At 41.0% G+C, this 15612-nt stretch overlaps 1 protein-coding gene across 2 annotated transcripts in view; it reads right to left on the bottom strand.

The window, feature by feature from the left end:
• The window catches only part of cdc14ab (cell division cycle 14Ab), a 40889-nt gene that overhangs the window by 7564 nt on the left and 17713 nt on the right, over positions 1-15612 (bottom strand). For both annotated transcript variants that reach the window (XM_036140785.1, XM_036140786.1), the window contains exons 6-14: positions 15374-15440; positions 11993-12055; positions 11580-11667; positions 10890-11120; positions 7476-7614; positions 4529-4691; positions 2943-3040; positions 2811-2858; positions 2585-2728 (exon numbers count right to left, since the gene is read on the bottom strand). In XM_036140785.1, the coding sequence (XP_035996678.1) occupies positions 2585-2728; positions 2811-2858; positions 2943-3040; positions 4529-4691; positions 7476-7614; positions 10890-11120; positions 11580-11667; positions 11993-12055; positions 15374-15440 (1041 nt within the window). The remainder of the gene's footprint in view (positions 1-2584; positions 2729-2810; positions 2859-2942; positions 3041-4528; positions 4692-7475; positions 7615-10889; positions 11121-11579; positions 11668-11992; positions 12056-15373; positions 15441-15612) is intronic.

Here is a 15612-nt window from a genome sequence, read left to right as displayed (position 1 = left end):
AGGAAGTTATGTTTGGATATAACTGATATTTCGTTGTTTGTGGAGAGTCAGGCGAAGACGGTAACCTTTGGTGAATTTACTTGACAGAGTCGGCTTTTGGGGTTTGGATAAGACAAACGAACGTCTAATCAGGATTTACAGACGCAGGAAACAACGACAGACGCTGAGGTTCATCACTGCTAAGCAGAATCATCTGCCGTGTGTCACGGTAGGGACGCTAGTATTTTTATGGATGTCAGAAATGTCAGCTGGCTGTAAGGAGATGACGCGGTCTGCTCATGCGCTCTTTGTTATCAGAGAACCGAGCCAGAGAAAAACCGAGCCGAGCCCACACATGGAACTGGTCTAGATTTAGCGCGGATCGGTTGTGTCTGGCTTGGTTCAGTTCAATTTGCGTTCCATTTACACTGGACAGTTCTTTCAGTTACCGAGCTCAGACTGGTCTCGGCTCGTTTAAAAAGGGTAGTGTAAACGTGGTATATGTTAACTTAGGTGACCAACTAGAGAAATCCACAACTGTTGGTGTAAATTTACTGAGCAGCTGCAGGAGAATCTGCCAGTTCAGGCAAATCAGGACATTCTCTCAAGGATTCAATGCAGGAACCAATCAGTGCCAGCAGGTGGCGCAGCTGTACCATTAAAAGCAATTTAAGCTGAATTTTTGACATTTTAACTTGAGCTAAAATTGCTTTGCAAATAAAAATCTTTTCAATATTCAGCTTAAGATGAACAACATGAACAAAGGATTTCTGAAAAATAAGATTCTTTATGACTCATAATGTATTGCACTTCATCTACTTTAGAACGACTTTAAATATGAGATTGTGTCGCCACATTTTTTAATTCAAGGGACAACAGACGCATATAAACCCCAACCGAGTTCAACATGTCCGCCTGTAAAGACGTTAGAACGAACGATCTGTTCGTGCCGAGGAATCGCTTCACAAACAGGAAAAGAAGTGCAGACACCAAGGATTTAATAAATACAGATAAACATCAGGTACGTGCACAGAGGGACACCTAGCGGCACCAAAGACCCCGGGCTTTTCCCTGGATGAGAAAAAAAAATGCTCTTTCTGCTGGAATTATGGATGCAAGTTATGGATAAATGAGCTCATCTAAACTCAACTAATTAATAGACGTCAATTTCCCTAAAAACCCTCGTTTTCTCTTGTATCAAGAGGATCTTTCCATAACATGAAGGGCTAATCATTTTTACTATATGCTTGATTTTAAATAGGAACATCATTATATTTTAACAGTTGATTATATTGATACAGTCTCCTGTATTAAATACTGACTGAATTAAAAACAAACTGTTGTTTTCTCGCTCATTATTATAAACTAGGACATATTTATGAAATATAACAAAACAGAAACCTGTTAGGTTGCTGAATAGAAACAAATAAATTTAAGAGAATACAACTCATGAAAATAAATCCCCATGAAAGCCCTCATTAACCTGTTGGCTTTGTGTCTTTTTCTACCATGTATTTACATTACTGTTAATAAACAAGTAAAAAAGTACAAAGCTTAATGTAACTGAAGTTTGTCTTTTATATTAACAACTTAATAATATGTTTGCCATATGAGGTTATTGGCTGGTTAAAAGAAAACATGTGAGAACCACTGGTTTAAGCGTAGCTTATCAGTTAATCGGATGGAACAAACTTTAATCCAATTAACCTTTAATCAACAATTAATTGTAAGTCAGTTATTTGTTTACCCCTAGCTGAAGCCAAATTTTTGTTTCTTTTTCAGACATTTAAATATTAAAAATAACCTGCTCTACTGTCCCGATCCTCCCGACCTTAACATGATCCTGTTCTACTAGTTTCTGCCTGATTTTCATTGATTTATTTTGAGCGACCCTACCCGATTAGACTTGTGTTCATTCTAGAGGAACAGATGGGTGAAATATATTCTACTGTTTTATTTTAAATGTTATGAATAGATTGGGTGATGAGTTCCCTAAAAAATGTCTGTGCACGTCCCAGATCAGCTACAGGCCTTCATGTTCGTTTGAAGCTCGGTTTTGTTGTGAAATCCTAATCAGCAGCACCTCCCCCACAGAGGGCTGTCAGTTTGTGATCATGGTGAAACGATTTCTACCGACGCTTTTAAAGCCAAACGTTTCGTCTCTGAACAGCCAGAAAATGCTGAGTGAGAGCAGACAGGATGGGCTCGGGTCTTTAGCGCTCGCCGACGCTGGTTATAATCACCGGGTTCATTCTGGGACGGAAACGCTGCGTTCAAACGTGACGCTGCATCAGTTCCCACCAGGTTAGAGTCTTTAGATACGTTCATCTGAATAAAACCAGACTGAGTGGATCAGTCAGGCAAAGAAATCAAAAACAACCAGTAAAAGAGTACAAATATTATCCTTAATATAAATATTATAAGAAGAAAAAAAAAAAATCGTCTGATCACAGCCTGCTGATGAGAAGCAGGATGTAGAAACGATGGAAACGGGAAAACGGGATGAAGACAAGGAGGAGGAGGAGGAGGAGGGTTATGAGGAAGAGGGCAGCGTGGGGGTGTGAGGTGATGAAGAGTCAGACAGGAAGTCTGGAGCAACTCTGACCTTCGGATGTTTGACATCGGCGATAACGAGTTCCTCCCGATCCTTTTGGCTGCAGGAGAAGAAGAAGAAGAAGAAGAGGAGGATGCTGGGAACTTGGAGGGCTTGAGGACGGAGGCGTAGCTCTGACCGCCTCCCATCGATGACCTAAAAGACAAAAACATCAGTTATGATCAACGGCTGGAAATATCAGATTAAAGCCTCCAGACGGAGCGGCTGAAGGACGTACCTGAGCGGCTGAGAGCTCGAGCGGCTGTGAACCTTCTGCTCCTCGAATCTGAAACCAAAGAAGAGAAGACATTAATATTTAAATAATATTTAAAGCTTAAATAAACAGCCCGTGGTCTAAGGAGTCCCGTACCTCACACCTCCGGTCAGCGCGGGCCGAGGATGGCGCCGGCTCTTCAGGGCTCGCAGTTTGTCCCCCTGGGTCAGACCGGAGCCGTCGGTAAGGTCGCCCTGGAGGACGAAACAAGCGCTTCTTAAAAGACGGCAGACCAACAGGAAACAGGTCAGTTTAAATACAAATAATCTAGTTTATCAGGAGTTCTGCTCAGCACCGGTCCGTTTAAACCGTAAACCGTCGCTGGACTTCTCAGCCGTTCTGGAGGCATTTAGTTTGAGATGTGACCTGCTGACGTGCAAACTCATAAATTAACTTTAATTATAATTAAAGCAACAAAACCCAGAAGACCAAAACCTGCAAAAAGTTCCCTGATAGAGAAAAACACCATAAATCCAATTAATTAATCGTTTATTCCTGTTCCTGCATCGAACCATGCGTCCTCAGCCGGGTTCACAAACCTGGTGATGCGTTCAATGACCCACAAGTTTTATCTTTGATCTATTGAAGCAAAACTACGTTTCTAAACACGAGGTGTGCTCATCACTGACTTTTACTCCATGTTTAATGCTGTTAATTACGGAAACATCGATCCATGTCGATATATTATATATATTAAATGATTAATGATCCATTTACATCGATGCAGAATGAAAATATCGATCCATAATCCTCATTTTCAAGCTGCGCCTTTATTTTGAAATTCACAAGTCATGAGTCTATACTGAACAGGTGATCTAATAACATTATTATCATTATTTTTTTATTTAATGCCTGCCTGGAAATAAAATGGTCAAACAAATTTTCATTAATAGCGTAAATAATAGCGTTAGATGGGCAGACGATCGCGCATCGATCAGAAATCGTATTTAAACGTATTTTGTGATATCGGCAGAGATCGTATCATCATCCAAACTAATGGATACAACATTGTATTGTTAAGATGATTTACTACGTGACTGTTAACCTCCTACGATCTGCACTCAATCTGAATATTTCTGTACTTATGCCAGAAGATTCTCAGCATAATTCAGACAAAATTACACCAAATTTCTGCTGACATTGTTGAACTTTTAGCCATTTCTTAAAGCCTTGCTCCCCTGAAAGCAAACATATTCTCACTTCAGCGCCTCCACCCCATTAGCTGTTACTTAATTAACTTATTTTGGCAGCTAAACATCCGGCTTTCTCTTTCGATCAGTCAAATAACGGCCATGGTGGCGTCTGGCGTGATGTGTGACACAGACGGGTATCGATAGATGAAAATGAACCCAAATTAATAAAGAAAGAAAGAAGCTTTATCGTTTTACTTCAGCCAGTTAGACGTGAACAAAGTAAACGGGGAATCGACCAAATCAAGATAGTTTAAATAACTCGACGATGAACTCTGATTAAAAGGTTTTAATTTGTTCTGTAAACGTTTTGATTGGCTGTCGATCAACATGGCGCCGCCTCCTGCTCCCGCTGAGACAGAGAGAGAGAGCAGGCCGTAGAACCGGGTCAGAACCGGCGCTGATGGCTGGTCCATCAAAACCGGACCGCAGCACTAAAAACTGAAGGTTAAGGCAGAGTTTGGCACCGAGTGTCGATGCCGCGCCGCTCACCTCCTGTAGATGGTCGGAGCTCGGCGATCGGGTCACGTTGCTGTTGTGGGCGGAGCTTAACGACAGCCCGTCCATGCCGGTGATGAGGCGCGCCGTCTTGTCCTCCGTCTTTCCCTTCTGGAGGTGCGAGCCGACGCTTTGAGACCACAGAGCCGCCTGCTTCCTGTTAAAACATGGCAGCAGGTCAGACCTCTACAGGACTCAGCTGATTAAACGTGAGGAAAACTGGGAGGACGACCCGATGGACCCGCCGTCCCTCAGCGGATCAGAGGCGCTGCACTGCAAAAACAGAACTAAAAATAAGTAACATTTTCTTAAAATTAATATATTTGCCCTTGATTTAAGCAGCTAAATAAGATTATTTGCCAACAGAGTGAGTATTTTTACCCCTGAAATAAGATAATTAGATATACTGCACTTGAAATAAGATGATGGAGATGAATTGTTCTTATTTTAGGTGCAAAAATCTTATTCCATTGGCAAATAGTCTTATTTACCTGCTCAAATCAAGGGCAAATATATTAATTTTAAGAAAATGTTACTTATTTTTAATTCCATTTTTGCAGTGTGGGACAAATATCACGTGGCTCAGATTTAGCATTTTCTATCAGGTCCTTTAAAGAAATGCTGGTAAACAGCATAAAGATCACATTTAATAAAAGGTTGTTTATTTTAGGAGCCTTTTAATGTCTGAATGATTCCCAGGTTGGAGTGAAGAGGCTGAAAACGATCAGATAAAGGAGAGGAAAGCAGCCAGAGTCCAGAGAAAAGCTCTGGAAGACGTTCAGGAAGCCTGGAGAACTGGTGATGAGGACGAAACCAGAAAAATGTAACTATTTAGACAGTCCTCCTTTTGTTTTACCCGATTAAAACAAACTTATTCTTCATAAAACATCCTGAACGCTCTTTACTCGCCTGGTTTTCTTTAACTCAGACTTTATTTATTGTATTATGAGCAATAAAAACATCACACTGCAAAAACTGAACTAAAAATAAGCACAATTTTCTTAAAATGAGTGTATTTGTCCTTGATTTGAGCTGGTAAATAAGATGATCTGCCAACGGAATAAGATTTTTGCACTTAAAATAGGAACAACTCATCTCCGTCATCTTATTTCAAGTGCAGTATATCTAATTATCTTATTTTAGGGGTCAAAATACTATCCATTGGCAGATAATCCATTTTACCTACTCAATTCAAGGACAAAAACTCAAATTTTAAGAACATTTTATTTATTTTAAGGTCTATTTTTGCAGTGCAGAGAACATGATTTTAAATGCAGGTTATTTAACATATTCAATAAGTCAGAATCTGTGTGTTGATGAGGATCGTTTGTATTTTTTAAAACAAACATTAAGCAGCTTTTAAACACCCGTTTAAATTCAGCCCACATTTCTGTCTCTAATCTTATAACTAACAGAAATAAAGGCCTGAAAACGTCAGTCTGGCTGTAATTCATCTATATAACGTTTCTCTCAGTGATGGAGCTACTAAAGTAAATAAAAGTCCTAATTTATCGTGTATAGTCTGGTCCAGATCCCAGAAACCGGGCCCTGTGGTTCTGATGCTGCTGTCCCAGAGAAATGAACTACAGACCCAGACCATCAGGAAGAAGCACCATTTAAAGAAGAAGCTGCTTCTTTCCCACTGATCAGGACAATAAGGAGGTTTTCATTTCTTATTGTTGCACCATTAGATAACGGTGATGAAAAAAAAAAAACTTTTCCAGCAGGATTTCCTGTCTCTGTTCCCCTGTTTTCACTTCAGGAACACAATCTCTCCCAGAGAAGAACTGTGATTGGTCCGGACCTCCAGAACCGGACTGTCTGAGCCAAAGTGATGCTGGTTCCGAACGTCTGAATATTATGTCATTATGGGATAGTTTCTGTGTGCGTGTGGCTATTGTCTGTGTTCTTGTCCCACCTTGCTGTAAGGAGAATCTCCTCTAAGGAGAGACAACAACGTGATGCTTGATGATGTCTGCAGCTACGTTTACATGGACAAAAGTAACCTGGATTAAAATGCGTCATGAAAACACGCCGATTGGACCATTGTGATTGGATTAAACTCAATCAGAATGAAATTGTAATCTAGATGATTGGGGATTTATTCTGTAATGTTGTAACCGTGAGCAGAAGCTGGAGAAAGTCCAGCCTGAGCGCTCAGAAAGGAAACGCGTATAAAACTGTTTTCTTTGCTTTTTGTTGTTCAGCAAAGACAGAAGTTCTTCTTCTGTGGTTTTTTAAAGCAAATTTGATAACTGAGTGGTTTTATTCTGAATAAAGCCAGGTGAATATAAACACACTTTATAATCGGATTAATTCAGAGACGTTTCTCCCTCTGAATTGTAACTGAAGCCATTTTTAGAGCCTTCTCTATTTACGCCTGGTGACCAGCTGAGGGCCCCATACAGGACGGGGGGGTTAAAGTCGACCCGATCCGCCTCAGGAGCTCCTGACTCTCCCATGACCCGTACGGCGGGTTGGGGAAGCTGCGGCGTAGCTGCAGAGGCGGGGGGGGGGGGGTCCTCTGGGGTCCGAACAGCTGCAGCGGTCCCAGCGTCCAGCCGACATCCTGCTGGAAGGTTTGGGAACGGACCGGCGGTCCAATAAACACCAGAACCGTTAGCAGCCGGTGCTTCATGCTGACAGCAGCAGCTAAGAAGCAACGAGCTCCGATTTAAAGTGTTTTTCTGCTGGTTTCTGTGAAACTCTCTAAGTATTTCAGACTTGGCTGTGTTTCCTCGTCGTTTCAGGTCCGATTTGTTGGGAAAGACAGAACCTCAAAGAATCAGAACCACTCTGAGACGTGACTGGACCTAAATATAGGAGAACCTTTTGTTTCTCTGTTTGATTTGTTTCTACTGGAAGCTGAAAATTAAAGAATCTCAGAACGGAGGAAATACTCTGAGCTGCAAAGAAAAAGACAAAATAAGGCGAGACTCACTCTTCCAGGAAGTTCTGCTGCGGTCCGATCACAGAACCCGGCCTGCAGATCCGGATCCAGGCGATGGCCTCGGCGGCAGTGAAGCGGTAGTGTTTCATCAGGTAGCAGCCAATCAGAGTGCCCGTTCTGCCCAGACCAGCTGAGGGAGAGACAGACAAAAGATCCGTTTGGATCAGAACCACCCAACAGAACTGCAGATCATCATCCTGAACAACAATCAGCGCTTCATTACTGCCGGGTCTGTGCTGCTCACATTCAGACAGAACCAGAGCCAAGACACACAAAACCCACAGATGAACCTGGAAGCGGTACCAGCAGAACCAGGAACATCTGAAGTTCTGCAGGCCTCGCTGCCTGAAGGAGGAGAAACTGGGCAGAACCAGGAGAGATCCAAGGTCAGAACCACTGCTGACCCAAAAGAACCACACGGTCCAAAAATGTATCAAACCCAAATAGTTCTGGACAACATTCTGTGGAGTTTAACTTTCTGGAAAACCCATCATGGCGCTGGTCCGTTGAGTCGGACTCAGACGACGTAGCGAGACTGTAAACAGGCAGTGCATGCTGGGAAACCCAGCTTTAAACAGGCAGTGCATTCTGGGAAACCCAGCTTTAAACAGGCAGTGCATGCTGGGAAACCCAGCTTTAAACAGGCAGTGCATGCTGGGAAACAGCTTTAAACAGGCAGTGCATGCTGGGAAACCCAGCTTTAAACAGGCAGTGCATGCTGGGAAACCCAGCTTTAAACAGGGTTCCTACAGCATAAGGCAAGTTAAATTCAAGACTTTTTAATGCCACTTGAAATAAAAAGTTAAGACCAACTTCACGATAAACAAGATAAACCTGGTTGCGACAACTTCACCCAAATGTTTATTTTAACATAAACCATTACTTTCTGGCCCAGTAGACATGTTTAAAATTTTGAAAAACATTCCATATAGGAAGAAAGCTAAAAACATACAAATTACAGATATATTTTTAACAACTACTGAACTGAATTCACAAACTTTGTTTTGTTCCCTACTAAAATAAACTATAAATAAGTTTTAAAAAGCACAACATAACCAGTGCCAACTCTTTTTCGCAGCTATGGTCCGGCTGCAACAGTTTTTATTGGTTCTGCTATCGGGACGGAACCAATAATGGTTACATTGAGCCGTTTGGTAAATTAAAAAAATTAAATTTGTGTCAATTATTTTACTGTTTGGTAAGGATTACAAAAATAAAATCCTATTTATGACCTGGTAACAATTTTAAGACCTAAGAAAGATTGATTTAAGACATTTTAATGCCAATTAAGGACTTAGATTTATATTACAGAATTCAATGCCTTTTAAGACTTTTTAAGGATCCGCAGGAACCCTGTTTAAACAGGCAGTGCACCTTTATCTCTTGTCTGTGTGCAAGACAAGCTGTATTTACTGTATTTACTAGCTGTATGCAACAAAATTTCGTTCTGTATGGACTCTTTGCATACAAAATGACAAATAAAGTTGTCTAAGTCTAAGTCTAAGTCACAGGTGTGGCTCAGTGGCGCCACCTGCTGACCAGGGAAAGGTTCACCAATGAGCTCCGTTTGCACCAGAGAGAAAAGCCGCTTTTATTACCTTTTCGGGTAAAAATAACAGGATGCATGAAGGTCAGCTCTGGGTCTCACACAAACAACCTAAACCGACGGCATCAAGGAATCATGGACCTTCATGCACGGCAACGGTCAGCCTGTCGGTTCTGCTGGGCCCCAGCTGGGTCCTGGTGCTGACAGGTTGTTGTTGGAGGAGGAAGTGGGCAGAGGGACATCTTTATGACCCCTGACCCAGAGCTCAGAACGGCTCATCAGATGTTGGAGCAGAATTTGAAACATATTCAAACTAATCTGTTGAGATTACGTCAATTCGTGTGATCGTTTGGACCCAAAATCTAATATTCTGTTCTTCTAAACTGGATGAGCTGCACAGACCCACTGATTTAGCTGTCATCCGTCTTTTATCGTCTGGTTTTGACTTTATTTATACATTTTAATGGGAATAAAACCAGCTCCAAACCACCTGATCCCTTCTCTGCTCTCCCTGTAACACCTTCACCATTCTGCAGCTTTCCAGGTTCTGTCCAGGTTCTGTCCACGTTCTCTCACCAGGACATGAACGCCTAAGAGCTTCAGCAGAACTGGACACGGCTGGAAGTAACGGGTTTATCACTCGCAGGCAGAACAGTCCCACCATTAGGCGATAAATGAGGATCCTCTGCGCTGCCAGAATGGAACTAAAACTAAAAATAAGTAACATTTTTGTTCTTAATCTGAGCAGATAATTAGGATTGTCTGCCAATGTAATAAGATTTTTGCACTTACAATAGGAACAGCTCATCTCCATCGTCTTATTTTAGGTGCAGAATATCTAATTATCTTATTTTAGGAGTAAAAATACTGATTCCATTGGTAGAGGATCCTATTTACCTGCTCAAATCAAGGACAAATGCACTCTTTTTAAGAAAATGTGGACTCAGATTTCATTGAACCCAAACACCCATATATTGTCAAAACAGTCTAAAGTCCTCTGACGAGGCACTTTATTTTATTCATTTACTGTATTTTTCGGACTATAAGTCACACTTCTTTTCATAGTTTGCTCGATCCTGCGACTTGTATGCAGGTGCGACTTATATATCGATTTTAACTGTTACTTCATACTAAACAACATGAACCAAGGAGTAAACATTACAGTCTACAGCCACAAGAGGGCGCTCTAGGTTTGTGAAAACTATATGCTGCCCTTGTACCACTTAAAAATTACTTAAAACATTAACTTACCCACAAAAAAGACTAAAAAAATACATGTACATATGTTGTTTCACTGCTTACAGCTCTGTTTTTCTGGCACTTTACAACTTCTCTGATGAACGTCAGCTTTATGTTGCTCTCAAACATCCGTGTCGTACTGTTAGCTTAGCACGTAGCACCTTTAAGCTCACTGTCTAATTTAGTAGTAATTAGACCAAAATGCTCTGATCATAACTTTTATGGTTAGAGTTGGTGGCTTGTTGTGCTAATTTACTCCATTCAACCTCTCAGGTATGTTTCATATTATTCAGCCGGTTGTGGATGCAGCAGCTGTGTGATTTAATAAATTGCCTAACCAGATTAAACGTCAGTTTTTAGTCTTGGATTGTGTGAAACAAAATTTCTAAATAAATGCAACAAATATGTTTTTTTCCTCTTTATGACGCATTTTCTGACTGATACGGTAATTACATTTTGAATTCAGGTCAACTTCCAGATGAGATAATTGATTTTAAAATGAATCAAAAATGATTTCAGTAATTTGTTTTCATGAAATAAAAGTATTGATTAATCAGATTTCGTAGGATGAAACCATAGATTTCATTTTTAAGCCCTAATAAGACACGGAGAGCACCCACCCTTGCAGTGGACGGCCACGGCTCCTCGCGCCGCCTCGCAGACGTGCAGGAAGCGCTGAACGATGACGTCAGCGGGAGTGCTGCCGTCTACGAAGAAGAGGTCGTAGTGGTCGAAGCCGGCGTTGGTGAAGCGCCTGCCGTCGTAGATCTTCTTGTTCAGGCGGACGATGGTGGTGACGTTTTGCTTCCTGAAGTAGGGGAAGTAGGCCTCGGGCGCGTGCAGCGGGTAACCTGCAGGGGGGGGGGGGGAAGCATCATCAGGGGTAAAACGCTGTCCTGGTGCTGACCGCTCAGCTTCTCTCACTCAGACGTTATGAAATTATCTGGAAAATTCCAGGTGAGAGGCGCATGTGTGGAAAATGCACCGCCGTCAGCTAACCGGCATCTGTGGAAGTTCTGGAATCTGACCTACAACCGTTTACCCGCCCAAGATCAACAGGAGAGCCGCGCAGGGCTCAGGTCGATGCTGTTTGACCTGGAAGAGGCGCTAAATTTAAAATAAGACTCTGCTGCAAGATGGAGAGAAAATTACCGTTTATTTTAACGTAAAAAGTCGTAAACAGACGACCCGCATGACGCTTCCAGTCTGTCAGTGAAATATTAGCAGGGATACTGAGAGGAACGGAGCATTTTAGTGTTTTTAATGAAGCATGAGGAGCAAAAAACAACAGTTTAAACTTGTTCACCCACCGTTTTCTATCTTAGACTTAGGGTGAGGTCCGCTGAAGGCCAGAAACTTCCCGGGGACGATCCAGTTCAGGTCTCCGTTCTCCACACGCTGGACACAGAAATGCAACACAGATGGAGAACGGCTGCTGAATGATTTCAGGCTCCTAACTCTGATCATTTTAACCGAGCCGTCCTCTGATTTACACCTGCTGAGCTGGAAGTACTCTGCTCGGCCACTAGAGGGCACCACAGTCTAAATTTCTACAGTTTTCACCCCTGGAGACTTCCTGCTGCAGAAAACTTTGCTTTGACCAGCTTAATAAAAACCAATGGGCCGAATCGGCCCAGATTCTGCAGGTTTAACCTTCCAGCAGAACCACTGGAGGTTCTGCAGCTGGTAGTGGAGTCTGCAGCCTTTCTGGTGGCAGCTTTACCTCGTAGTGTTCGTATTCCTCCACGTCGAATGTCTCAAAGTCAAAGAAGCCGTGCTGCAAAGCCTGAAAAGCAAAACAAAAAACGAGAGTTTAAAAACCACACAACAAATATTTATAATTTATCTGACATGCTGCAGGGTGGGGGGGCAGTCGCCTCCTCAGACCGCTGCCTCTGACCCTGATCGTCCTAACATGCAGACATATGCGGCTGTTTGACCCTGTTACAGCGTTTGGTTGCCAGTCGGCCTCCTGCAGCTTCTGGAGTCACAAACATTCAGACTTGTTCCTGTTCTCTCCGCAGTCACAGAGAACCAGATCCAGAGAACCTGATCCAGAGAACCAGACCAGGACTTCTGACTCGTTACGAAGCTGTTCTCCGTCTCTCTTACCTCAGGGCATCGTTTTATTCAGCTGAACTCAGCAACAGCAGGTGCAAAACAACCAGTAAAACCTCCAATCAGATTCTTGCTCCACTGTGACATCATCGCAAAAAAAAAAAACAAACAAAAAAAAAAAAACACACGTCTGACATCAGCAGAACCAACATCGACTAAATATCAGCTCTGGGAAACCAAGACCCGAACATTTAACCCTGATAATCTGAGCATGCTCAGTGCAGACGGAGCAAACTGAAGAAAAAATACGTTTAGTTCGGTCTGTTTGCAAAGCAAATTGATTAAAATCTGGTGTTTTATCATTATTAGGACGAAAAAGACGGTCTCTGTTAGAACCAACACCGTTTATTGTACCAATAAACTGATTTTTGTCTCTCGTCTCAAACTAAATCCACCTGAACTCAGAGTAAAACCCAGAGGAGGCTGTTAGAGGCGTCCTCTGCATCTAAAGACGGCTGCAGCTGGATGCAGTCATTAAAATCAACAATCTTCTGTAATATCTTCCTTCAACAACTATTTTACTGCATAAACTCAGAATATGTAGCACAGACGATGCAGAGAGCAAATATTATGCAGAACATTAACGTTGATAAAACCAGGAGTTAGTCATGCCTGCCTGTGGTGGATCTTTCATTAAATAAACGATCAATTAGGATGACTGAGCAGTTAATTAACATCTAAAGCTACTCAATGCTTCCAAAGTCGTCTTCATAACATCAATGTGTGCAAAAACATTACAAGGAACCACTTCAGCGCAATATTAATACATAAACGCATGACGAGGCTCATCATTATGGAATAAAATACTTTCTCAATACAACAAGCTGCTGTTAAACATCCTGTTAATTAAGACCAAACTTCTATATCATTTTTTATTGGTCTGATGTAACAATTTTAACTTACACGTCATGTTTTCATTGTCTGTGAGCATTAAAATCAACATAATTAATAGGAGATAAAGGCTTGTAACTAATCTACATCATGTGTTATACATAATATAATCCGTTGAATACGACTTCATATATGGACCACAGGAAGGAGCTTCCCTGCCTCACACTGACGGAGGAGAGAGGAGCCACGATGGAGAAAACCTCCTGATCTCCTCATCGTAACGTCCAGCAACAGAATTATTATTAAACTAAACATTAAACTCCAGAGCCGTCAGCCATAAACTCCTTCAGCTTCTGTCTGACGCAGAAAAAAGACCCAGAAAGACTCATTCTGTCTGTCACAACACAGGACGGGGTGAACAGAGACGATTGGGCTGAAGGTGCAAAGCAACAGGAAAAGTCGCGCTGATGAAGGAGGGAAGGTTGATTTAAAGTAGCAACGATTAGTCGACATTATCGACACAAAACGTTCCTGCGTTGTTTAAAGTTATCTAAACATTGCTGCGGTATCAAAGTGGTAGAGATTAAATCACCTGCAGTTCACTGAGGCAGCAGCAGGGGGCAGTAGAGCGTCAGCTGCCCAGTGAGCAAAGAGACTATCTGAGGCTGAAGGCACTAAAGTTGGTAAAGTTTATAAATCACACTTTCTTTGATATAAAATTAACTTTTAGGCTGATTTTAGACAAGAATGAGGCTGTAAAGCTGAAATATCTGCTAGTTTTATCACAATATGGTTCTAGGTGCGCTTCACCAGCTGTAGCTGAGGGGGGATCAGGCTCCAGGAGGAGGAGGAGGAGGAGGAAGAGGCCTCTGGGGGCCCGACTGTTTGAATCTACCGCTGCTGTTCAATCAGACGATATCTAAAGGTTTTTATTGAGTTTATTTCAGTTTCAGGTTGAGATTAAAGTGAAGCTACAAGACGGCATCATTTTATTTAACTTTACTGGAGCGATACAGTTTATGTGGAAATTAATAATTCACTCGTTTTTATTATTAATGCTGTGAATATTGTCTAATTAAAGAGAACAAGCCTGACTAAACATTTTAATATGCTCTTTTTTTTTTTACACTATAATTTAAAACCTTTTTAAACATTAAGCAACGTTGAAAGCTTGAAGGTCGAAATATTGTTTTAAAAACATTTTTATGGTAAAAAAAAATCTACTTTGATTGAAATATTAAAAATAATCATAATTTAAATTAAAATTAAAAATTTATGTAGGGTTAATCTATAAAGCTAATAAATAAAGGAACAAGAAGCAATAAAGACGCGTTCAAAGGTGTGTTGACTAGAACAGGTGAGTTGAAAGCAACTGAAGTGATGATGGAGATCATACAAAAAAAATAATCGATAGATTAGTGGATATAAAGATAATCGATAAATTAGCGGATATAAAAATAATCAATAGATTAGCGGATATAAAAATAATCAATAGATTAGCGGATATAAAAATATTTGATAAATTAGCGGATATAAAAATAATCGATAGATTAGTGGATATAAAAATAATCAATAGATTAGTGGATATAAAGATAATCGATAGATTAGCAGATATAAAAATAATCAATAAATTAGCGGATATAAAGATAATTGATAGATTAGCGGATATAAAGATAATTGATAGATTAGTGGATATAAAGATAATCGATAAATTAGCGGATATAAAAATAATCAATAGATTAGCGGATATAAAAATAATCAATAGATTAGCGGATATAAAAATATTTGATAAATTAGCGGATATAAAAATAATCGATAGATTAGTGGATATAAAAATAATCAATAGATTAGTGGATATAAAGATAATCGATAGATTAGCAGATATAAAAATAATCAATAGATTAGTGGATATAAAGATAATCGATAGATTAGTGGATATAAAGATAATCAATAGATTAGTGGATATAAAAATAATCGATAGATTAGTGGATATAAAATAATCGATAGATTAGCGGCTGCTCTCGGCTCTGATCTCCTCTCAGTCGACCAACATCTGCCTGCAGCTGCTGGACGTCAGTCTGAGCTGCTCTGGGTCTCCAGAGTTTTTAAGGTTTTAAAAACCTTAAAAACTCGGATCGCTGCAGGACGACCTCACCTTCCTGATTCCCTGCAGACAGTCCAGCACGGTGAGGTTGAAGGTGCAATTCCCAAAGGAGGCGTCCCTGCAGAGACAGAAAATAGAAGGCGGGTTTACTGACTGCTTCAACCCGTCTGTCTGGTCAAACCTCTGGATGCCGACTTTACAAACTCAGATCTGAGATATTCAACATTTAACAAAGACGACTTGCAGAGGTGAGAGGATCAAACACGGTTAGGAAACGTTGTGCAAAGTAA

The sequence above is a fragment of the Fundulus heteroclitus genome, chromosome 9 (assembly GCF_011125445.2).
Source record: "Fundulus heteroclitus isolate FHET01 chromosome 9, MU-UCD_Fhet_4.1, whole genome shotgun sequence".
NCBI lineage: Eukaryota > Metazoa > Chordata > Actinopteri > Cyprinodontiformes > Fundulidae > Fundulus > Fundulus heteroclitus.
Note: the sequence above shows the minus strand (reverse complement) of the source record. Positions and strands in the feature narration are given on the sequence as shown.